The following is a 26433-nucleotide window of genomic DNA, read 5'->3' on the forward strand; positions in this document are numbered from 1 at the left end:
AAAAAAAAAAGAGTAAAAAACAAAACATTTGAATATTAAAAAAGAAAAAAAAACCCAGCCTTTTGAAATTAATTCCTGGTTCCATGACAATATAGAAACTATAACTGTGAACAGCTAGAAAATGATGAAAATGAGAAAAACACATGGTAGACAAAGGTGACTTCAGAGGAAAGTTCATAGCACTAAGCATTTTCATTACAAAATAGAAAAGAATGAAAATACATATAAGAAGCATTCAATACTAGTGGTTAACTAACTGCCTTCTATTTTTTTTTTTAAGGTAAAGTAGAAATCAATGAATTAAAAAAAAAAAGAGTAAAATGATAATACCAAATGTTGGTAAGGATGTGTGAACCAACAGACACTCAGATAATGGTGGGAAGAAAAAAATATACAACTGAGGTTTAATTAAAGTGGAAAATGAACATTGCCTTTACCCATCAAGTCTACTTCTAGGTAAGCACCCTAGAGCAGACCTTCCCAACTGATATGTCAGGGATAAGGGGTTGGGTGAGGCCTTTACTGGCCACAGCTTCCAAAGGCTCATCTTTTATCTTAGTGCAGCCTATATTCTTTTCTGTATTATCATCTATCTACATAAAGAACTGGTGAGCAACCTCTTCTAATATCTTTCTTGGATCACCACATTAGAAAGCTAAGTTTCACTGGAGTCAGGGCGTTATTTTATTCTCTGCTGGGTCTCCAGCAGCTAGAATAGTGTCTAGTATATAGTACTTGCTCAAAAATATTTGTTCAACGTGCAAATGCATACTACATATAAAAATGTTCAATGGAGTATTATAAAAGTGCAAAATCAAAGAGTATAAAATGTCCATTTAAATAGAGAAAGGATGAACATGTATATTCATATAACGGGGCATTATTCAGCAGCTAAAATAATAGATTAGAAATCCATGTATAAGGGTGCCTGGGTGGCTCAGTCGGTTAAGTGACTACCTTCAGCTCAAGATCCGAGGGTCCTGGGATAGAGCCCCGCATTGGGCTCTCTGCTCAGTGGGGAGTTTGCTTGACATTCTCTCTCCCTCTCCCCCTAAATTCTTGCAAGTCTCTGAGGGACAGATTTTCCTTTATCACCTGAACCTTTCTAAAGTATAATGATAGAAAAAGTCTTTTCTTTTTGGGTTATTTAGTCATATTTTCATAAAGTAGATTAAGAATTCAGATTGCATCATCTACTTGTGTCAACCCAAACCACCGTCATGCTTAAACGTGACAGTTCACAGGAAGAGGAAATACAAATAGCTCAAGTAGATAACCAACCTTACTATTTTTTTTTTTAAAGATTTTATTTATTCATTTGTCAGAGAGAGAGAGAAAGAGCACGCACAAGCAGGGGGAGCGGCAGGCAGAGGGAGAAGGGAGGCTCCCTGCTGAGCAAGGAGCCCGATGCGGAACTCGATCCCAGGACCCTGGGATCATGACCTGAGCCGAAGGTATCTGCTTAACTGACTCATTCACCCAGGCGCCCCTACCCAACCTTATTCTTACATGAAAATACAAAATTCCACTGGGATTTATACCAGACTGGCAAAGATCACAATGTTTCAGAACATTGTTTATAAAGATTCAAGGAAATAGGCAATCTCACACATGGGTGGTGGGACTGTAAATGGGGATAATCCTTATAGAAGGCAATTTGCCAGTATCTATCAAGAATAAAAATGCATAAATCTTCTGACCTAGTAATTCAAATTTAAAATTTTATCTTACAGTAACTCACTCATGTGCAATATGACTTATGTACAAGGTTATTAAATGCAGGATTATTTACAATAGCAAAAAACTGGAAAGAATCGAAATGTTTATTGTTAGGGACTGCTCAAATATATTACGGTACATTTATACAATGAAATTTTATGCAGTTGTAAAAAAAATCAAGAAACTCTTTATGTACTGATACAGACAATCTCAAAAATATGCCAAGTGGACAAGCTGAAGAATGGTGTGCACTGCAGAGTACTATCTGTGAAAAATATCTTCAGGAGGATATTAAAGAAACAGATAACACTACAGGGAGGGAGAACTGGGTACTAAAAAGGGGAAGGAGACTTTTCCCTTTTCAGTCTGTTTTTTGATTTTGAATCAAGTGAATGTTACATGTTCTGATGAAAAAAATTTTTTTCTTAGGAGGTAAAATATTGAAATAAAAACAAATATTACAGCAGAAAAACAAAGTTCTTTTAGGTAAATTCAAGCAAGTGTTATGTTTCTTTCATCCGATGGATAAACTTTTCCACAATTCCATTGAGTCTTTCAGGTTCCATCAGTTTATTTACCAATTCCTGCTCAACAGCCATTAGGGCTAGGCCGCTAAGCTTCTCTTGTCCCATGGTATGACATAAATATGTTTTAAGACGGGGCAGTGTAGAAAATGAATTTTCAGCACTTGAAGTAACTGGCCAAGACAAAGCAATATATAATAACTTTGATATGCAAGGAATATTATTGTGAAGACCATGCTGAATAAACAAACAGCCAAGACTGATGAAGTTGATACAATCATAATCTATGACAAAATTGAGCTTCGCATACTGCCGATAAAATCTAAGTTCTGGGATGATGTCCGCATCAAGTTTATAAAATTCTTGGACATGTTTGGCTGTTGTTTCATTTAATGGTTCATTCCACTTAAATAATAGTTCTGAAATTTGCTTCATTTTGCAATAATCAAACTCTGAAAAACATAATTTTAAATTATTTAATATAGTATCCAATCCTTGGTAATAAATATTAATTTTATACTGTTCTTCTGTTGAAGTAGGAAAAAACATACTATCTGACTTGCCAAGATCTACTGTTTTCTGAATCTTTCTTCTTTTCTGAAAAGAAGGTCTTTCAACTTCAAAACCTTTACTGGTTATTTTTTGACATATTTCCTCTGCTCCATCCCAGATAGTTTTGAAATAGGCATCGTTCCTTTCAGAAGATAAACACTCCAAAATTGCTTCTATTTTTGAAGACAATGAAAAAATATCTATGGTTTCACTTTCAAGCTCTTTGGAAAGAATTCCTGTAACACTTAATACTCGATAAAGAAATTTCAAACAAAAGATAAATTCAAATTTGGAAACCAATATTAACAAATCACTCAATTCATCACCCAAACTTGTGTTTGAAGAATGGTTTGATACAATTTCCAATGTTTCAATAATCTCTGGAAGGCCCTCAATCACAGACAGTAAAATATGATTATGGACTGTCCAACATGATGGTGATATATGTTTCTTGCATGTTTTGTTTTGACTTAGCTTACAAATGTTTTGAAAATTTGCAGACATTTCCCGAGACATATGGATAGTGCTGAACAAAGAGTCGAGAGTATTTAGAGCACTTCGGAGTTCTTTCACTTCTTTACAAAACCTAATTACTGCTAAATCCAAAAAATGTGCATAACAATGTATGTACAAAGCTCTTGGCTCTTCTTTCTTGAATTCTGCTGCAATTTTATTAAACTTTCCCCTCAAATTAGTGGTACTATCATAGGACTGGCCACATATCTTATTCAGATCAACTCCAATTTGCTGCAGGTAAGTTTTGATAGTCCTATGTAAGTTAGTCCCAGTCATCTCTTCAGTATCTATGAAACCCAAGAATCTTTCTTTAATTAAGATAGACTTAGACATTTTTTGCGGGTATCTTACACAAATTGAAAGCTGTTCTTTAGTGGCACTATCAGTTGTTTCATCACATATTATTGAAAAAGCTGAAGAGACATTGATTTCATTCACAATATCTTGCAGCATTTCAGTCTTTATTATTTCAATAATATCATTTTGAATTTGTGTGCTATTATAGAAGTCAACTTGTGAATTCGTAAGTCGAAATACTTCTTCTCCTTTATCTTTTGCTCTGATTTCTAACAGTTCTAAAAAATTGCCTTTATTCACAGATGAAATTGATTGGTCATTTCCTCTTAATGGTAAACACTGCTTTCCAAGAAATAAAATATTTTCAATTATAAGCTTTAGGTACTTTTTATTTCCTTCAATCTGTTTTGAATGAATAGATAAATTGTCATTGACGGCTTCATCAGAAAACTGGTATTCCCTCCAAAACTGCAATGACTTCAAATGCATTTCACTTTTTTCATGCTTTCTGAATTTTTCTAGAGTCTTTTTCCAATTAGAAATTCCTTGGGCTGCAAATGATTCTCTTCCACAACTAAAATTTTTTTGGCAGAACAACTGGCATGAATAGCAGAATGTCACATCCTTTTTAATACTGTTTTTCAAATGCTGGAAATTTGAACACCAAGATTTTTTAATGCTTTGTGACTTATCTTTAACTTTTTGTACTCTGGATGTAAATTTTGGGTGACACAGTCCATCTACTTTCGTAGATTTCATATTGTATGTAGCATCTTGGTTTGACACTCGATCTTTTTGTATTTCCACACTGGAGTCAACCGTATGCTGACTGGGTATTGATGAAGATGGTGACAGGCTTGGCTGTTCAACACTACTAGTAGCAACACCTCTACTTGATTCACTGGGTAAACTCTTAGAAATGTTTGGGAGAAAAACAGAAAAGCATTTGTTTGAACAGTTTTTAAATGATTAAAATATCAAACATATCTATTCTAGTAACACAATAAAACGAATGGGTGAGCTGCAATATGAGATCCACTAGGGGGAAACATTAAGGATTATTTATAATATAAAGATGCAATCTAGATTCAGCATTAAATGTTCAAAGAATCTTTTGGTACGTAATTGTAATAAAAATAATTTTTATTGCTCACATGACCTAGAATATTGAAAAAGGTAATAAAGAACCTGGAGGAAAAACTATGACTAATAAATACTTCTGTTTAAATATTCTCATTAATAATTTCAAGTCAAACCTAGATTTGGGAAATTGAATATGAATACCAAAAGATGTTTCTTGCTCAACTTTTTGAGCTCTTGGATGAAAACAGGAATGAATATGCTCATATATAAATGGACACATATATATATGCACAAAATATGTTTAAAAAAGAAAAGACAGTGTCAAAAATATTAAGGACAAAACTTACATCTACAATGACATTTGCTGTTACTGCAGAAACTGTATCTGCTAAAATAAAAGAGTATCATCAATTCAAGACCTTATATGCTATAAAACAGCATCATAAATTACAATTGCTTATTCTGTATCAGACAACAGAAACCACCTTAGAAGACGGATTTATCAAGGATGGGAAAACAGTGTATATGTCAAGTATCTTTACATCAATTTTACCTTGTAAGACATCAGAGTTCATGATGGGTAGGGAAACATGAGTATCTGCCAATGACACTATATTGCTTATAACTGGAGTTGTATCTTTCTTTGTGGAAAAGAGATCCGTTGAGGCATCATGTACCATGGAAACGTTTACTGAAAAAAATAAAAAGATTTCTCAACAACCAGGCAGAATCAATCAATCAGAAACCATTGTTTAATAACAAGTGTTTCAACAAACAATGTAAAAACCTAATAGCTTGTGCCTGGGTGGCTCAGTGGGTTAAGCGTGTGCCTTCGGCTTGGGTCATGATCCTGGGGTCCTGGGACTGACCCCCGCACTGGGCTCCCTGCACAGTGGGGAGTCTGCTTCTCCTTTTCCCTCTGCTGCTCCCCCCGCTTGTACCCACTCTCTGTCAAATAAGTGAATAAATAAAATCTTTAAAAAAAAATCTAATAACTTTAGGTATTGCTGGATATTGGAGTACGACTTAGGGATAGCCAGGTTCTTTAGGATAACACATTAATAACCTTAAACTGATAATTTACATTTTCCATTTTTTTTTTTTTAAAGATTTTATTTATTTATTCGACAGAGATAGAGACAGCTAGCGAGAGAGGGAACACAAGCAGGGGGAGTGGGAGAGGAAGAAGCAGGCTCATAGCGGAAGAGCCTGATGTGGGGCTCGATTCCATAACGCTGGGATCACGCCCTGAACTGAAGGCAGACGCTTAACCGCTGTGCCACCCAGGCGCCCCTACATTTTCCATTTTTTAACGTACTTTACCTTTGCATACAATTTCTCAGTTCTTTTATACCATTTGCTTGAAATTTCAAGCAAATCTTTACAAGAAATTACCCATGAAGAACAGAAAAGAGATTCCTTTAGAATCTCCTAGTGGGTTTCATTTCTTTCATCATTTTTTAAAATATTTGATTTTTTAAAAGTAATTTCTACACCCAACATGGGGCTCAAACTCTAACCCCAAGATTAAGAGTCACTCGCTCTACCGACTGAGCCAGCCAGGTGCCCCTAAGGGGTATCATTTCTCTCTCAAGATTCATAACCCTCAACATGAATGGAGCTAGACTGGTGTCTAAGCTAGTATTGCAAAGATTTCTATAATAAGCCAGTTTACATGATGTACAAGCCCCAGGGGCATCATTTACTTTCTTATCTACGTAAATTGGACCAATGGTCCTATATGAGGCTCTTTGATGGAATACAAAGTTGACTCTGGGTTACTTATGCTTTTCTATTAGTGACCTTCCAAGTACTTCCAGTTAGTTCTATTTCCTGTAAAAAATGTAACTAATAGCTTTGTTTTTACAAAGCAGAGCTAAGTGCAAAACTATATTCTAACACAACGATCTTTACAAATAAATATTAAGTCTCTGGTTGTGATGTAGTCTTCCTTTTATATAAAACTACTGGAAAACTTTTTTTTTTTTTAAATGTAGGCTCCATGCCCAATATGGGGCTTGAACTCATGACCCGAAGATCAAAAGTTATATGCTCCACTGACTAAACCATCCAGGCGCACCTGGAAAACATTTTCTTGCAATGAATTTTGCATTGCTTTGACTCTTAGGTCAGTTTAATTTCAAGATGAATCAAGGTTATAAATTAAAGGAAAGCAGTAATATTCTTCAACAGTTTCTAAACCTCTGATAACTGCTAAACAAACATTACCTGTAGAAGATTCCATCTTAGCTTTATTGTAAGCAGAGAAACAATTAATAGAACAAAAAAGGTCTGTCTTCCCCAAGTCATTGGTGGTCTCAATCATTTCATCGGAGGGCTTCAATGTTTTGCAAGGAACAGATGTAAGTGTTTTGGTTGGTTTCTGTTTAGAGATTAAAGTAATATTCATATTCTTGGTATAAGACATATATTGTTAACAAACAAATATATATCCATCATTACTGCTCTTAGTTAAAATACAATGATGATAATGAAGACACATTTTTATACTTTCTTAAAAACCAGAAAAAAAAAAAAAAGAGCACTGGGTATTATACGCAACTGATGAATCACTAAACCCTACCCTGAAACTGATAATAATACCCTATATGTTAACTAACTTGAATTAAAAACAAACAAGAGAAAAAAAAGGCACTACAGATTACAGTGACTAAAATGAAAAATAGATCAATCCGACAAATCACTATTTGTGAAATTTATCAGATATATATTAGTAGCAGCACTAATACATATGCAAGCAATGAAGAAAGAGGTCACAGAATATGTTTATCATTCCAGGCAATCAAAGCCAACTGGATAAATAAAAGTCTTATAATTATATCTCTTTCCTCAATTCCACTTCGAATATTTTTTTTTTTTAAGATTTTATTTATTTATTTGACAGAGAGACAGCCAGTGAGAGAGGGAACACAAGCAGGGGGAGTGGGAGAGGAAGAAGCAGGCTCCCAGCGGAGGTGCCTGATGTGGGGCTTGATTCCAGAACCCTGGGATCACGTCCTGAGCCGAAGGCAGATGCTTAACGACTGAGCCACCCAGGCACCACTCCACTTTGAATATTAACTCGGGAAATTAACTATTGGTACTGAGGAGCCAGAAAAACGGCTGTGGGAATCACTGTTTTTCTAGGCTAACTTCCTGGTAAAAATCGCAAGCATACTGTAAGAAAGTAGCATACAAGCAATAAAATATATAGAACACAGTGCATTCAGTAAGTGGTAAGTGTGCAAAGGTAAATGATATAAACTGTGAGGCTTACCATCTATTGTTTCTACTGAAACAGGAACCATCATTCCTGGACTTATGGCAATGGTGAAAAAGAACTGCTTTTGGGGGCATAAAGTACAAGGACAAATGAAAATATCTTACACATGAGCGGCTGGGTGGCTCAGTCAGTTAAGTGTCTGCCTTCAGCTCAGGTCATGATCCCAGGATCTTGGGATGGAGCCCCACACTGGGCTCCCTGCTCAGCAGAGACTCTGCTTCTCTCTTTCTGCCCCTCTCCCTCCACTCATGCTCTCACTTTCTCTCTCCCAAATAAATACAATCTTTAAAAAAAAAATTTTTTAGGGGCGCCTGGGTGGCTCAGCAGGGCGCCTGGGTCATTAAGCATCTGCCTTTGGCCCCGGGCATGATCCCAGGGTCCTGGGATCGAGCTCCGCATCGGGCTCCCTGCTCCGCTGGGAGCCTGCTTCTTCCTCTCCCACTCCCCCTACTTGTGTTCCCTCTCTAGCTGGCTGTGTCTCTCTCTGTCAAATAAATAAATAAAATCTAAAAAAAATAAAAATAAAAATAAAATTTTTTTTAAAAGAAAGAAAAGATGTGGCTTACAAATGACCTATTTGAATTGTTCAGACTTGCTGAGAATCCTATCTTCAACTGCATGATTCTAACGAAGAATTTATGGAGATAGAGTCGCGTCTCAAAACATCATCTGAACAAGCAAGACAACCTCAATCCTACCTCATGAAAGGGGCTCAGACCACTAATTGCATTAATCTCATTTAGTCCACCAAAGCAGGACCCAGCTTCTCTGTTCTCAGAAACACCCACCCAAGGCTCTCCTACAAGAAATAGGGGATTGTTTCTCATTCAGAAAAGCACGTAACATTCTTGATTCATTTTAGTCTTGCTTAGGTATAAGAAAACATAGAGTTAAAAACACTCTGTGGGGGGTGCCTGGGTGGCACAGCGGTTGAGCGTCTGCCTTCGGCTCAGGGCGTGATCCTGGCATTGTGGGATCGAGCCCCACATCAGGCTCCTCCGCTGGGAGCCTGCTTCTCCCTCTCCCACTCCCCCTGCTTGTGTTCCCTCTCTCACTGGCTGTCTCTATCTCTGTCAAATAAATAAATAAAATCTTTAAAAAATAAAAAAATAAAAAAAAAATAAAAACACTTTGTGGTTGAGTCTTATTGATCAGCAGGCTGTTATTATTTCTGCTATCTTTATTTGCGGTTTATAAACAAGCTTTCATATGCTTGGCTTTTCTTCAAGGCCAGATCATCCTGAGATTCTTTGGGAAAATCTCCATACAGCATTTATCATGAATTGTTATGTAAGAGGAACTGTCAGAAGTCTTATTTCATCTTCTTCACTGTTCTACCAACAGAAACTATTCCCGATGGTACAAAATCTAATCCCCACCTTTTCCTAAAGTGGAACCATGCACAAGTGAACTAATGGAAGGAACTCAATCCTGGATGTTTCATTTGAGTCCCATGCAGTCAAATTCAAGTGGAGCGGTTCTTACTTTATGCAACAGGTCTTTATTCATACTTGCTTATATGCTGTAATACTCTTTGAACTTTTTTTTCCCACAATTTTATTTATTTATTTGAGAGTGAGCGAGTGCGTGGGCTGGGGGAGAAGCAGAGGGAGAGGGACAAGCAGACTCTGCACTGAGCAGAGAGCCTCATCTGGGGCTCGATCTCATGACACGAGCCAAAATCAAATCAGACACTTAACTGACTGAGCCATCCAGGCACCCCTCTCTTTGAACTATTAAAGTAATGGGACTGTCCTTTCATCTGAAGCATATGAAACAGACTAGAAACAGTTTAACAGTAAGCCCCACAGTTCTCAAGACAGACCATGATGAGGCTGTTGGAGTGAAACTGAAAAACAGGCATTACTACAAAGACAGTGCTTCACATGCTGGTATTTTACTTCATACTGAATCTAGGATTTAAAAAAAATTCAGTAAAAACTCTGAGATTTAAGCAAAATAATCAGAATCCCTAAAAGTTAAAAAAAAATTACAACTTACAACAGTAGTCTTCTGACACATGCTGCACTTGGTTAAAATGCTATTAGTACATATGGTAACAAATGCTTTTCTTTTTTCTTCATATGATGAAAGACAAGATTGGCTGCAAAAATTTTTGCTAGAGGTATCATCTTCTAGCTGGACACTGATCACATCCTTTAGATTTAAGATGTCTCTAAAAAGAAAAACAAGGGCACCATTAAACACTTTTATAAGTTAAAGCACTTCTTCAAGTAACCCTCTCCGTTTCATCTACCTTTAGACTGTGCAACAGCAGTGGCATCAGCCTTGAAATAAGAACACCTGAATTTGGTATTTAGTTCTAGGACTTATAGTACGTTATGATGGGTAAGTCATGTATACTCCCAAATGTTGTGTTTCTATAAAGTAGGGATTATAAACCACAACGGATAGCAGAGTTTTGAGGATTACCTAGCTTATATTAGTTAGTTCTAGCGACAATAGAATGATGAGAAATCACATATTCATACCTGACCAACTTCATAATCTACAAGACAGAGGATATCAAAGTACAGTCTGCAAAACTCTGGGTATCCTCCAGATACTTTTGGAGGGGTCCACAAAGACAGAACTATTTTCATATCAAAATATTATTTGTCCAAAAAAAATGTTGTCTTTTTCCCTATGCTAACATTTGAACGGAGGGTGCAAAATCAACAATGGGCCACTGCAATTCCACTCCTACATAATGTACCCCAAAGAACTGAAGACAAGTACTCAAAAAAGGACAGATACACATATGTTCCTAGCAACACTATTTCAAATAGCTAAAAGACATGGGCACTGGGCTGGCTCAGCTGGTAAAGCACACAACTCTGGATCTCAGGGTTGTGAGTTCAAGCCTCACATTGGGCCTTGAGCTTACTTAAAAAAGAAAAAAAAAAATAGCTAAAAGATGGGAATGGCCCAAATGTTCACCAATGAACGAATGGATAAACAAATTATGTTATATCCATACAATGGAATATTACTTAGCTTTAAAAAAAGAATGAAGTGCCGCTATACATGCCACAACATGTATAAACCTCTGATAAACCTTGAAAACATTATGCTTAAAAGACGGACACAAAAGGTTGTATGTTGTAGGATTCCGTTAATGTGAACTATCCAGAATAGATAAATCCATAGATAGACTGCAGATTGGTGGCTGCCAGGGGCTGAAGAAAGAGGAGACCTCTGGGGAGAAACTGCTTACTGGATACACTGCAGTGATAGAAAATGTTCTGGAACTTAGTGAGTATACTAAATACTACTGAAGTGGCTTTTGTTATGTGAATTTTACCTCAACAAACTGGGAGGAAAAAAACAATGCCAGGTAAACCGCCAGAGCCTTAGCACAAATTAAGACAGTTGAATCAAAATGACCTAGGTCTGTGTTATTCATTGCCACGCATTTGCTGTAAAAATCATTTACTTTATTAAACTTTATCCTTGACAAGCTCTTTTGAGTATTCTGTGTGATGATATGGGACACAGGCATGACATACTTCCGCACACCCAAGTATGATGGCTGTCTCAAGGAAACTCTCACATGGGAATGTTAAGAGTTACAGCCTGAGGTAGGTCTTTTTTCACGGAACATATTTTTACTTGAAAGAACAAACTATTATCCAGAGTGGGTATCTGGCAAATATTTTCTCAAAAATGAATAAAGTAAGACTGTTCCTTCAAGATAAACAACTGGCAGTCATTGCCAATGATAAAAGTCAAAGCTTTCACTGAAAATTAGAATTTTGGAAAATCTGCCATCTCCAACTTGATTGCTTCCGAATAGTTAAGCTTTCCTGATGAGATTAGTGGTGATTTTTTTTAAACAAATGTGATTTTTAAAATATTGCATAAAGAAATATGCCAACAGGGGCGCCTGGGTGGCTCAGTCAGTTGAGCGTCTGACTTCAGCTCAGGTCATGATCCCAGGGTCCTGGAATTGAGCCCCATGTTGGGCTCTCTGCTCAGTGGGGAGCCTGCTTCTTCCTCTGCCTGCCCACGTACATGCTCTCTGTCTCTCTCTCTCCCTCTCAAATAAATAAAATCTTAAAAAAAAAAAAAAAAGAAATATGCCAACATTTGGGAGATCTACATAACTCAGTGAACCAGTATTTTCCAAATTATGATAGCATGTAACAAAAATCATTCATTCATGGGTTTAAAAAAAAAACCCCACAAACATTCAAAGTACAAACAGACCAATGTATTTTAACCTAACAGTACAAAAAATTCATTGATATGGTTTCAGATTTCACATCATAACTAACCTTTAAGAAGTACTACCTGTTTTCTGGTAGCGTATCAAAGAACATTCACAAAATCTAAATGGCTATTAAAACACTCCTCCCTTTTCCAATTACATATTTGTAGTGCCAGATTTTTTTCAAACTTCAGCCAAAACAACATTTTCCATTAAACTGAACACAGGCAGATATGAAAACCCAGACACTGAAGTGGTTTGCAAAACTGTTAAAATGATTTTTAATTAAAAAAAAATTTCTCATCACTAAATTAAAAAATACATATGGCTATTTTTCATTAAAAATATTATTTATATCAACATGCAGAGTTATTATTTTTTAGTTTAAAAATTTCTCAGTTTTAATTTCTAACACAGTATATATTGGTAGAGAAAACTTACATAGACTAAAGCTCTCTGGCTCTTCAAAAATTTTTAAGAGTGGAAAGGGGGCCAGAGACCAGAATGTTTGAGAACTGCCATGGTATCTGGCTACTAAGACCCCTTAGAATATCAGTCTTTCAGGATAATAGTTTTCCAGATGAAATATTTCTTAAATCAACACTATTTTAACATTTCAAGACTTAACAAATTTTTAGTATATTATGATCGTTCCTCCTTCTTAAATAGATGGTACCAAAAATAATAGGTTAATTTCATTATCACAAATCAGTCATTTTATTGGTTTAAAATACAGCTCTAAATGCAGTATCTGAGTTGTGCTATCCTTGTACTTCATTTGACAAAAATTTTTCTAGGATTCACTGTGTGCCAGCTAGTGTTTAGGCACTGGGAATACAAAGATGAGTATGATCTGGTTCCTAATCTCAAGAGGTTCATAGTCTAGGGGCGCCTGGGTGGCTCTGTTGGTTAGGCATCTGCCTTTGGCTCAGGTCATGATCGCAGGGTTCTGGGATCGGGTCCGGCATCAGGCTCCCTGCTTAGCAGGGAGTCTGTTTCTCCCTCTTCCTCTGCTCCTCCCCCTGCTCCTTCTCTATCTCAAACAAACAAATAAAATCTTAAAAAAAAAAAAAAAAAAAGAGGTTTATAGTCAAACTGGGACAATATCAATTCTTTCTTTAAAAACATTAATTTTATGATTAATGCTGTGGGAATTATGAACACTATTAAAACACAGATCATGGAACAATTACTCTGAGTGGGTGGGGGGGTTAGTGAGAGGAGAGGAAAAAATGGTGTGGGAACAGACAAGAGGTAAAGATATTTGAGGCAGACCTTTAAGACAGAAAGAAATTAGCAGATGGAAAGGGAGGCAGAAGAAACTGCACAGGCAGAAGCATGGAAGTCTGAAAATGCTTACTGATTTTTATTGCTACCAGTATTCTAGGTTCCTGGTTTTTAATCTACTAAGTCCTTATAAATAAAAAACTAAAAAACGAATTTTTTTAATAGTGCCTAAAATTAGCTTAAACGAACTCTAAGCACAGGACTGAACAACTTTCCTAAATATAAGTGTTACATAGCATTCGTGCACAGGGATATTCTGAACTCGTTGATTGCTATCAGAATCTCTGGTTGGTTCCAAATGGGATACTAAAGTGCAGAAATGACACTTCTTAAATACACTCAAAACAGATTTTAAATCATTGCTATGAAAGAAACGTCAACACTAACTGATAATTAGCTAAAATCTTGAGAACTATATATTAATACAAGATGCTAATAAATGTGGAAGAAAAAAATTAAAAAAAAAAAAAAAGTACAGGTTACTCTGAACAATGGACAGCCTCTCCCAGCCTAAGCATTATTACCACCTTTCCACCAACCTATACAATAGTATTTTGTATCAAAAAAATTTGTATTCCAAAGGAAGTAAAACCTTTTTCACATTTTTGCTCATGTTGGATTTCTTCATCTTAGAGAACAACTTACACACTGTATCTTTCCTGTTTCAGCCTTTTCAATCTGTCTGGGAGATCTGCTGAAGGTGTGTAATGGGTAAACTCCAAACACAGTAACATGATACCTTAACTTCTCAGGACCTCAGTTTCCTCAAAACCAAAAGAAAATGTTTGGACTGGATGATCTCTAAGGTCCCTTCCAGTTTTATGATTCTGTAGAGAAAGAAAGCAGACTGAAGAGAGTGCCTTACAGCCCTTAGCAAAAAGGAAAAAAGACATAGTATTGAAGGGTTGAAAAAAACACAAGAAGAAAGGTTGAGTTTCAGGGAGTAAGACTTGAAGCAATGGATAATACCCAAAGCAGCAGCCAAACAAGGAGCTGAAGCAACCAATAAAAAGGGTTTTTGAGTTTAAGAGAATAATAGTGATAATTAACATTTATTGAGGTTTTATTACATGCCAGTGTTGCTCTGATCACTTAAATCTATTATTTAATGTTCATAATTCTTATGTCCATTTAACAAAACAAATGGGAATACCAAGACGTTTTCAATGCTTTTCAAACTTTAGCATATAGATGTATCATCTGGGGACAAATGCAATTCTGATTCAGTAGGTCTGGGTGAGGCCTGAGATTCTGTATTTTTATTTAACAAGCTCCCAGACGGTATTGATACAGCTGCTATGAGTTGCACAGTATAACCGTAAATGGAGGAAGATTCAAATTATAGCAACCTGATTCCAAAATGAGACACATGAAAGGAATTTATTATATTTATGAGTAAAACTGGTGGCCTATGTGTTTTCTTTGTTCTGAAACAAAAACATTTAAAATTTAGCAATAGCATTTAATGAGTACTAACAAACCAGAATTTTACTATGATAAGGGTCTCAAAGCACAATGATCTTTTATACATCTCAGGGTAGAGTTCAAAGTTTTGGACATTTTACACTAATTCATTATGAAATTACTACCACTTCCTTTCTCTGCATCTAAATTGCCACATATATATACACATATAAAAAGTAAGTGATACAGACCCCAACAGTAGCTCACTGAAATCTTGAAATTACATCCATCCATGTTTACCTATGACTATTCAATTTTGCAAAAGAGTCAAATAACTTCATTTACCATTATGAGAAACATTGTTTTATAATGTTATACCTTGGTTATTTTATACCTTGGAAGATCCAAATTAACTATTATGTGATTAATGTGTTAGTGGTTTGCACACTCTTTAGTTAAATGATAAGACAGAATGGGCATAGAATAATCCCATTTATAGAGAATTTCAAATGAAGAGTAGGAAAGTAAGTTTCAGAAGTCACATTATTTAAAGCTGAAGAGAAAAAGAACTCCTTACATTTTAATTTCTGCAAATCTCTCAACAACAAAAAAATATTTCTGAAGAATCTAACAGAGGAACTGAAAGCAGAAGCAGCTTTTCACTAAACCAAGGTGATACTTCTTCAGAAAAAATGAAAATAGGGGTGCCTGGGTGGCTCAGATGGTTAAGCATCTGCCTTCGGCTCAGGTCAGGATCCCAGGGTCCTGGGATCGACCCTGCATCGGGCTCGGCTCCCCTGATCGGCGGGGAGCCTGCTTCTCCCTCTCCCTCCGCTGTTCCCCCTGCTTGTGCCCTTTTGCTCTCTCTGTCAAATAAATAAATAAAATCTTAAAAAAAAAGAAAAAATGAAAATGTAGACAGTTACAGCCAAGACTCTGATCAAGATCTATGTAGGAAGTAAAAGGGGGCATAATTTAGAGTTATATACTTTGAGCAGTTTGAACAAGTTCTCTTGGGAAGAGCTGGTGAATTGGCAGATGAAATGTATTCAGTGATGCACAGTGTGGAGCAGAAAAGCTGAGTAGACCCTTTCCTCTGATAAGCAGTTTGCCCCTTCTGAAGAATTTTTTTACAACCAGAACAGGAAACCTGAATAGCTGTGGTTGAAACTGAAGGAAGCATTTTATTCATGCCAGATGATGTCAGAGAAAGCTGGACGCCTGCAGTCAACTGTGGAGCTATAAACACAAAACACGAAGGAAGAAAATTAGTATTTATGTAAAATTAAGTATGCATTCTTTTATTCTCTATAGAGGTTACTTTTGGACTTGAAACTCCAAACAAACAATGCACTATTCAAAGATATTCTAAAAAAGTAGAATAAACTGGCTATTACATTGGTTAGAATAAATATGATTAAGTAATTCTATTACCACTGTCTGAAAATGTAGTGTTTATTTTCAGTTCATTCTCCTGAGTTTTAGGCTGCTGGGCTTGACAATACTCCTAAAAAAAGAGATGAAAATAATGAATAATGTGTATAAAACAACTAGTTATTCAACAGAAAATAATAAATTATGTTTAAGTTTGTGCAGTGAATTGTATAACTGAACTGAACCATAGGTGAACGCTCCCCTTTTGGTGACCTTTGGCTGACACGTTATATTCCATACATTATACATTATATTCTATCATACCTAGATGTGACTTCAGTAATTTTTGTTCACATAGTCCTTCAGTAAGCTACCCCAAATAGAGGATACACACTCAATAATGACACCTATTTTCCCTCCTTGTTCTAATCAATAATAGCTAATTGTCTTCATAAAGACCTTAAACACAAAAGTTGTTGGATTGGGCTAAATGAGTCTTTACAGAGGACTTTTCAGAGCAGCAGGCACTCTATCTAAACATGATACACATGCTTGAATGTCCAGAGATGGAAGAAGCAACAGATACTTCCTAGATGGACAACATTCCCCAGTGTCACCAACTCAATGGGAGTCATATCCTTACTTAATAGTGATTTACTTTAGGCTATTTCTTTTTTTTTCTTCTTAAAGATTTTATTTATTTATTTGACAGAGAGAGACACAGCCAGCGAGAGAGGGAACACAAGCAGGGGGAGTGGGAGAGGAAGAAGTAGGCTCCCAGCAGAGCAGGGAGCCCAACGCAGGGCTCGATCCCAGGATCCTGGGACCACGCGCTGGACCGAAGGCAGTCGCTTAACGACTGAGCCACCCAGGCGCCCCTACTTTAGGCTATTTCTAAACAGAATACTAGAAATAAATTAAAACTGAATTTACTTTTTGTTTCATTAGAAATTTCAGCTAATTCATATATAAACATTTTAAGGAAATTTCGCACTACTCACAGAACATTCATAGCTTGAGTCAGTTTATCATTTATGGGTTCTTTAGCATATAATGGGTCTAAAAAAGTTTAAGAATAAACATGAAACTGATTTGGGTAATGTAATTACAAAGAAAAGAACTCTAAGAATTTATAATATACTAAATAGAGTCAGTAGCATAAAAACATTTAGCTATTCATATTGTTTCAAATTAAGAAAAATGAAAACAAAAATGTATTAACCTTAGCTAGGCCCATAATATCCTAAGCAATCCTTTTATCAGTTCAAAACCCAATTCTAAACAGCCATTCTTCGCTCAAATCATATTCTTGCATCTAGTTGTGATGTCACTTCACACCATATAGCTTGTATTATTTGACCAACTGCTTAGGGGATGATAAAGATTTCAGGTTTTCAGCTAGTAAACCAGCATCTGCATAACTAAAATATATACTTAAACACTGCTCTACAAAAAAGAAAATAAAGTAGGATATTTACCTGAGCATTGTCAGGTTCCGTCTTAATTTCATCTAGCCGCCCCAGTTGTGGTGCTACTGCTTTGTCACATTTACCATCTATCGGTGATTCTTTCATCTTAGTGTCTGATGCAAAAGAATCCTCCAGCTCCAAACTAATGAATTTCTTCTTGGGGAATAGTATCCTGGTTCCTAAAATAAAATATGAATGGATGGGAGAGTCTGATATTAAAATTAGTCCTTTTAAATATGGTAGTTTTCTGGAAGCACAAAGGACTTTAGCTTTAGACACTCTGGACTCAGGGTTGCTTCACAGTACCAACACTGGCTTTCTTCCCTTCATCCATTATTCCCCAACATAGCTTTGCTTTATAATTCTTTGGTAGACATATTTCTACACTTTCTTCTGGGACTAGTCTTCCCCACTTCTATTCTCCCAGGCCGGCCTATAGCATAAGCTCACCAAACCCACAAGTTTACTTTTAATTTATTAAATAGTCTTAGAATACGTAAAGTCTTCTATCCAAGGTTAATCCAAATACCTGTGCTCACTACCTCTCCCCCATCACTGCCCTCTTATAGAGCCAGTTACCATCTATATCTCCTTCAACTCCTCTTTCCCTCCTTATTGGTTCTTCACATATAAACATTCAAATACATTTAAGGATCCAACTTTTAAAGCTAGTGCCCTCTCTCTGACCACTGTTTCCTTGAACCCTATGACTCCAAGGCCTATTTCTCCTCTTTGCCAGTCTTTTTTTTTTTTTTTTTAGATTTTATTTATTTATTTGACAGACAGAGAGACAGCCAGCGAGAGAGGTAACACAAGCAAGGGGAGTGGGAGAGGAAGAAGCAGGCTCTCAGAGGAGGAGCCTGATGCAGGGCTCCATCCCAGAACACTGGGATCACGCCCTGAGCCGAAGGCAGACGCTTAACGACTGAGCCACCCAGGCACGCCTGCCAGTCTTCTTTTCAAACATTTATTTCACCTGCTTCTAAAATATTTGTGTTCCGGAACGCCTGGGTGGCTTAGTTAGTTAAGCATCTGCCTTCGGCTCAAGTCATGATCCCGGGTCCTAGGATAGAGCCCCGAGTTGAGCTCTCTGTTCTGCTTCTTCCTCTGTAGCCCCCCTACTCCAAGCTCGTGCTCTCTCTCAAATAAATAAAATCTTTAAAAAATAAAAATATTTGTGTTCCTCCAAAGCACAATTCCACAGGACTTTCTCACTTGTTCTGTGGGCACAACCTTGAATTCAACTATAATTTATAGGCTGATTTTCCCCCATATTTCTGAGCTGCAGCCCATATATCTATTGCCTACTAAATATCTCCACTTGGATGCTCCACAGGTCCCTCCAATTCAAGAGATTTAAAACTATATTCTTATATTATTCCTATAAGCCTGCTTTACACACGTTCTCTTTCTTGGTAAAATGTACTATCCTATATACCCAATTTCCCAAACCAGAAATCTAGGGGTAATCCTAAATTCCTCTTCTCTCAAAGTTCCCACATCTAATCACTAAAGTGGATCAAGTATACCTTCTAAATAGGTTTTGAATCTATTTTCCATTTACACCTCATGCCTGCCCCCCCCCCATGAATTCCTTTTTGGTAATTATAGATAAGATAGTTAAAATCCAAATTAAAATATAAAAGATTGTTGCACGTTCAGGCTTAAAAAATAATTCCATTTTATAGCTTTTAAGGAACTACAAGGGGCTTTTTTTTTTTTTTTTAAGATTTTCATTTATTTGAGAGAGATCCTGTGTGCGCACCAGCAGGTGGGAGAAACAGAGGTAGAGGGAGAAGCAGGCCTGAGCAGGGAGCCAGACATGGGGCTAGATCCAAGGACCCTGAGATCATGACCTGAGCCGAAGGCAGATGCTTAACTGACCGAGCCACCCAAGCGTCCCTACAAGTGCCTTTTGATTGCTCAGCCCCAATGCCTCTTTTTCCAGGACAGACTGGTTCCTTATATCTTCTTTTCTCTCATCTTTGGTTCTTTCCCCACTTTTCTGGTAGCTTTTACTGAAAGTCCCTACCCCAAAGCAGAAACTTCAATGAATAAGGCCAGACTGTGATGTGCAATAAAAGCTCATATGGCCTCTGCCCAGCCCGTTTGAGCATCACACACAACCAGCAAAGCAAAACTCACAGGAAATTAACTACTAGACTGTCATTCACCTGAAAGAAAATATGCAAGTCTAAAAATCAATTAAAAACAAAGCATCCATGAGCGTTTGCATCTTGGAATCCCTTCAAATGTGGCAGTCATCACACCAATAGGCAAATAATGGAAAGCACCTTAAAAGTGTAATTAATTAATCCAAAATATGTTTCTGAAGCAGGGAAAACAGTATATAACATTTCTTTAGCTATTAGAAAAGGAAAAAGAACAAAAAACATATATGGATAACAAATCCAGTATTTCTTTTTCCAACAAGATGCATATTAGAGTAAAATAAGTCCTAGAAACCTCTTTTTTTTTTTTTTTTTAAGATTTTATTTTTGGTGTCCTTGGTTGGCTCAGTCGGAGCATGCATGGGGCTTGAACTCAGGACCCTGACATCAAGAGCTGCATGCTCCTCCGACTGAACCAGGTAGGCGCCCTGAAACCTCTTTTTTATATAGCCAATACCTATCCTTCCTGGGGATAAACCATGTATGATGGAAAGTATTAATAGTCGTAGGATAAATGTGGCACATGTTCCTGCTGGTTAATACTACTTGGTAATAACCAATTAAAACATTTTAATTTAAACCAAAGAGGGATATATCATGGACCAGAAAACAAAATTCACACTATTTTTATTTTATTTATTTTTTTAAAAAAGATTTTATTTATTTGACAGAGAGAGAGGGAACACAAGCAGGGGGAGTGGGAGAGGGAGAAGCAGGCTCCCTGCTAGGCAGGGAGCCTGATGTGGGGCTCCATCCTAGGACCCTGAGATCATGACCCGAGACGAAGGCAGACAATGACTGAGCCACCCAGGCACCCACATTAATTTTGTTAAAAGATTTTATTTATTTGACACCGAGAGAGAGAGAGAGAGAGAGAAAGAGAGTGAGAGAGGAGAGAGCGCACCCACACACAAGCAGGGGGAGCAGCAGGTAGAGGCTGAGCAGGGAGCCTGACCTGGGCTTGATCCCAATCATGACCTGAGCTGAGGGTAGCCGATTAACGGAGTGAACCACCCAGGCGCCCCTCAAAATTCATATTAATTTTTAAAGTAAAACATGAGACTGCAAAGAAATTGCAAGCTATCAGGAGTTATTTCGAGACACACAAACAGATCTCCAGAACGTATGTGCTTTTCTCTTGGAAAATTAGTACCATATTGATGCTTCATATTGCTTCACTTTAATCTTTTAATTCTTCCCCACTATACTGTGCTCATACTGTTCTATCTGTAAAGTCACTTTTGCTTATTCAAACCCTACTCGCCTTCTAAACCAACTCAGCTCCAAATTTTATCAGAATGGCAAGAATTAAAATAAGACTGATATGGGATGCCTGGGTGGCTCAGTTGGTTGTGTCTTGGGCTCAGGCCATGATCTCAGGGTCCTGGGATTGAGTCCCACATTGGGCTCCTTGCTCAGCGGGGAGCCTGCTTCTCCCTCTGCCTGCTGCTTCCCCTGCTTATGCTCTCACTCTCTCTGACAAATAAATAAATAAAATCTTAAAAAAAAAAAAGACTGATAAATCTAGGGGTGCCTGGCTGGTTCAGTTGGCAGAGCACAAAACACCTGATCTCAGGGGTCATGGCTGTAGAGATAACTTAAAAAAAAGAAGAGATGATAAATCTAGGCACAACAGATAAAATTAACAGGCTTTACCCTTGAGGGCACTTTCCATGACAGAAAAGAAGAAAAAAGCCAAGCAGAAAACAGCAGCACACTGAGCTAAGGAGATGGGAGTTCTGGGTGGCCAAAGCAGTCTGGAGGCACAAAGGAGAGGTGGGAACCAAGAAGAAACAAGCCTCCCAATTTGCATACAAATATCCCATCCTCCACTTATTAGCTGACTTCCAAATGTACATCTACAGAGTATGGACGCTAAAAAATCTAGCAGAAAACGGAAGGTTGAGTCAAAACGGCTGAACAGAGATGACAGTAGCTTTGCAAAGCTAAGAACAAAGTTGAAATTTAAGCCCAGCAAAGGTAGAGGGGATTTGGTAAACATCTGGACTTGCAGTTGAGACTCTAGCGGACCATGTGCTAGGAGTAAGGGTCACTCTGCAGGAGAAAAGACCACTCCCTAGAAAAAAGGGCAAACCAAAATAAATCAGCCCTAATAAGCATAACACTAACCCTCAAAAGGATCAATATAATCTGTTAGGAAAAAAAATATTATATATATATAGAGAGAGAGAGAGAGAGAGGGAGTGTGTGTCTGTTAGAACTATCTGTCTGCCTACGGGAAACAGCCCTCTCTGCAGGAAGTGCACCTAGAGTCTTTAAATTTTTTCATCCATAATACAATAAAAATTTATGGGTACATCCCAACAAAAAAACACAAATAAGACTGACTGAAAACCAATGAAAAGAAAAAGGAGAAAAGAAAAAAGGACAATAGAACAGACCTATAGGTAACCCATATTGGTATTATCAGGCTGACTGTGATACATTTGAGAAAACAGAGAAAAAGATGGAGAAGTTTAGCAGTCCTGGAATAATTTTTAAAAAATCATGGAAATTTGAGAATTGGAAAATAAAATAGGGAGATTTAGGATACATTTTATATCAATAGTAGAAAGTAGTTCAGACTGATACATGTAAGGATAAAAATACAAATAAGGTGAGCAACAGCTGGAAGAAGGCAAAAAGGTCTAACACAGATGTAAACAGAGTCCCAGCAAGAGAGAAAACAGACAATGCAACAGAAGCAGTATTTGCAGAACTACTGGCTAGACAATTTCCCCCAAATGAAGAAAAATATCAAACCACACAAATTCAAGAAGCTCTATGAATAACAACCAAGGTAAATATAAAAGGAAAACACAACTACCCACATCATAGTCACACTGGTGAAAACTAAAGGTTAAAAAAAATCTTAAAAGCAGCTAAAGAAAAAAGACTTAACATACAGGAGAACAAAAATTAGAATAAAGGCTGTTTTCTTGTCAGCAACAATGAAGGCCAGAAGCCAATGGAGTATCTTTAAGGTGCTGGGGGAAGAAAAATCTACCTAAAATTCTCTAGTCAGTAAAAATATCCTTCAAAAATAAAGGTGAAATCAGCACATATTCAGATAAATGAGAATGAGGATTTATCACAAACAAACCTATACTGTAGAAATGCTAAAGAAAATTCTTTAAGTTAAAGTGAAAGACTCAACGGAAATTTGGTGTAAAAACTGGGAAGGAGAAGTAAACAAACTGCTTTTATTTGTATAGAGTGCGATGGTGTACTTAGAAAACCCTAAGGAATATCTTCTCTCCTCCCAGCACAATACTCGAATAAGTGAACTTAGAAGGATCATAGGATAATACAACATCAATATTTAAAAATTTCTTCTCTCACCAATTCACCATTGTTCCAGAGGTTCTAGTCAGGTTAATAATGCAAGAAAAACCGCACTAAGATACCACCTTACGCCAGTTAGAATGGCAAAAATTAACAAGGCAGGAAACACCAATTGCTGGAGAAGATGTGGAGAAAGGGGATCCCTCCTACATTGTTGGTGGGAATGCAGGTTGGTGCAGCCACTCTGGAAAACAGTGTGGAGGTCCCTTAAAAACTTAAAAATTGAGCTACCCTATGACCCAGCCATTGCAATACTGGGTATTTACCCCAAAGATACAGACGTAGTGAAGAGAAGGGCCATATGCACCCCAATGTTCATAGCAGCATTGTCCACAATAGCTAAATCGTGGAAGGAACTGAGATGCCCTTCAACAGATGACTGGATTAAGAAGCTGTGGTCCATATATACAATGGAATATTACTCAGCTATCAGAACGAGTTCTCAACATTTGCTGCAACATGGACGGCACTGGAGGAGATAATGCTAAGTGAAATAAGTCAAGCAGGGAAAGAATTATCATATGACTTCTCTCATCTATGGAACATAAGAACTAGGAAGATCGGTAGGGGAAGAAAGGGATAAAGAAAGGGGGGGTAATCAGAAGGGGGAATGAAGCATGAGAAACTATGGACTCTGGGAAACAAACCGAGGGCTTCAGAGGGGAGGGGGGTGGGGGAATGGGATAGACTGGTGATGGGTAGTAAGGAGGGCACGTATTGCATGGTGCACTGGGTGTTATACGCAACTAATGAATCATCGAACTTTGCATCAGAAACCAGGGATGTACTGTATGGTGACTAACATAATAAAAATACATTAAAAAAATAATGCAAGAAAAAAAACAGAAATCTTGAAAAGGAAGAAGTAAAATTGTCATTATTTATAGATGACGTGTTGTATACATTGAAATCCAAAAGGATCTCCAAGTAGTTACTACATTATTAAGTAAATTTAGGAAGGTCAGTATTCAAAGACCATTTTTTACTAGAACAATTAAATAAAAATTTTATTTTTAAAAATATTTTATTTATTTGTCAGAGAGAGAGAGAGCTAGAGTGAGTGAGTGCACACAAGCAGGGGGAGAAGCAGACAGAGGAAGAAGCAGGCTCCCCACCGAGCAAAGAGCCTGATTTGGGGCTTGATCCCAGGACCCTGGGATCATGACCGGAGCCGCAGGCAGATGCGTAATCGACTGAGCCACGCAGGTGTCCCCCCAAAAAACTTTAAAACAACCATTTTCTAAAGCATCACAAAACATCAAATATATGAATATATCTAATGAAATACGTCAAGATCTCTACACTGAAAACAAAAGAGTGCTAAGAGAAATTAATACATAGAGAAACATAGCATGCTCTTTGATTGCCTTGATACTATCAGTTTTCCCCAAATTGAGCTAAAGATCAAAATCTCAGTTTTTGTGGAATTTGCAAGGTGATTCTAATGTATGTGGAACGTATACAAAACCTAGAATAGCTAAAACAATCTCAAAAAAGAAAAAAGTTGGAGGACTTACTATAAAGCTAAAGTAATTGTTATGGTCACAAGCAAAAGTAAAGTGACTAATGTATCCAGAAGCAGGTATACTCTAACTTTTTACTTCTGTGCATTATAGCCACTTCCTTATACATTACACTTTGCAAAAATATGTTCTATATTCACTTGTGTTCTGCAAGCTCTTTTACTGGTTTGACAGAAAGGCTGGAGGCACAAGGTTAAAGGCATTTCAAACCAAACTAAAATGTCCATGCTTAGTTCCACAGGCAATGGGGAGCCACTATTTATGAAATGCCTACATACTAGAATTAGAGGAATAATTAGAATGTCCCAACACTCTATAATACCCTGCTAGCACAGGATAACTGTAACAATATAAACATATGCAAAGTAAAAAGAAGCAATGAGGGAAGAGAAAATGGTAAAGTGCCTACAAAGCAATGATGAAAGAATATTCCAGGTTGGAGACAGCATGTTTACTCTTGCTAATCAGTAGCTTTTGGGGTTCAGCAAACATTTAATTCATATTTTGTTTTTTAAAAAATTACTTTAAAAATAATAAAATCATGAGATAAACAGTTAACTGTAGTACACCAAATATTAAGTATTTTGGAGAAGTCCAAAGCATTAATTTGTGCTAGATTAACACTGACCTTCAGAAAATAGCTTTCCTGCCATCTAGGTGAATACAGTGCAATTCCCCATAGCTGTGTCACTGCTGAGGAAGGCTACAGCTTTTCACCTGTCCTGTTTGGCTTCTGACTTGCATATGCACCATTTTAGCAAGGGCATCTACTCCCCTAATGCTGTTGCCTCATCCTAAGAGTTAAATGGCAAACTGATGAGTCCTGAACTGCAAGGACTAAATGTAATATAGTTCTTGTTATAAATTTTAAAGGCTTCTCGTCTTGTATATTTGTGATGAGGAATACCAGTTACTGTCAGGTGTTATCAGTGGTCCAACTGTTTCTGAAATTGCACCCTGAGAAAGCTGGAAGATACCGTTTGCAAACACTAGTCCATGTAAACCAAGATACTACCAACCCTGGACGCTAAAGCAATATACTAAAATAAAGTGATAAAGATTGCACCTTCATCTAATCCCAATTTCAAGTCCGAATACATCGAATCAAACTTTTGTACTATTTAATCTTTTAGCTGAGACTCCGTGTACACATCTAATTGCAAAAGGACTTCCATGATTTTTTTTTAAAGTTGCTTATAAAAACACTACTGCTTAATGAAGGAAGAGCTACACAAGTATGATCAAATGGTTTAAAAAGAGACCGCGGATAGAGACCAAAAACTTGCAAGCCCAGTTACGGCGTAGGCGCAGCAGGCGGCGAGAAACGCGAGAAACGCTAGAAACGCTGGAAACGCGGGGCAAGGATCCCCCGACTCTGCCGACAAGGTTAAAGGAGACGACAAACACAATCCGGGGGCCTGACCCCGAGTTCCCGACCCTCACATGGCGGAATCCGCACGCAGAGACCCGTCTCTAGGACCTCGGCCCGACCCGACGACGCTTCATCCTCCCTCCGACAGGCGAAACTCTCTGCCCCTTTCCGGTAAGGCGCAGGAATAAACACCGACACCACGGCAGCGTAAGGGGCTTACTAATTTCTCTCAGGGATGCTGGCCGCACGAGGAGTCTCAAAGGAACTTCGACGCCAAACGGTCACGCAGGCCCGCCCCTTTCCC

General features: G+C 37.5%; 1 protein-coding gene across 10 annotated transcripts; it reads right to left on the minus strand.

Annotated features, from left to right (window-relative positions):
* Positions 1-26433, minus strand: ZMYM1 (zinc finger MYM-type containing 1). 10 transcript variants are annotated; one of them, XM_045782322.2, is made up of 9 exons: positions 26350-26433; positions 17728-17897; positions 16310-16382; positions 15865-16114; positions 9976-10150; positions 6921-7074; positions 5245-5382; positions 5039-5079; positions 1-4520 (listed from the first exon to the last, which is right to left on the minus strand). In XM_045782322.2, exons 2-9 carry the CDS (start codon positions 17821-17823, stop codon positions 2223-2225), a joined length of 3225 nt encoding a protein of 1074 aa, XP_045638278.1. In that variant the 5' UTR covers positions 17824-17897; positions 26350-26433; the 3' UTR covers positions 1-2222. The 10 variants fall into 10 exon arrangements, with proteins under 10 accessions (XP_045638278.1, XP_045638280.1, XP_045638279.1 ...); XM_045782324.2 differs by having other exon boundaries at positions 16313-16382; positions 26201-26421; XM_045782323.2 differs by having other exon boundaries at positions 5039-5076; positions 26201-26421.

This window comes from Ursus americanus, chromosome 33 (genome assembly GCF_024610735.1).
Source record: "Ursus americanus isolate L20-20 chromosome 33, mUrsAme1.1.p, whole genome shotgun sequence".
Lineage (NCBI taxonomy): Eukaryota > Metazoa > Chordata > Mammalia > Carnivora > Ursidae > Ursus > Ursus americanus.

Bases quoted from the DNA above. Each gene is read 5' to 3' on its own strand.
- ZMYM1 (XM_045782322.2), bottom strand. From the start codon at position 17,823: ATGAAAGAATCACCGATAGATGGTAAATGTGACAAAGCAGTAGCACCA. The intron at 5,383-6,920 runs GTAATGTTTGTT...TATTTTTTTCAG, and splicing joins TAAGATGGAATCTTCTACAG to TAAACGTTTCCATGGTACAT. The intron at 5,080-5,244 runs GTAAAATTGATG...CTTTTATTTTAG, and splicing joins GAACTCTGATGTCTTACAAG to CAGATACAGTTTCTGCAGTA.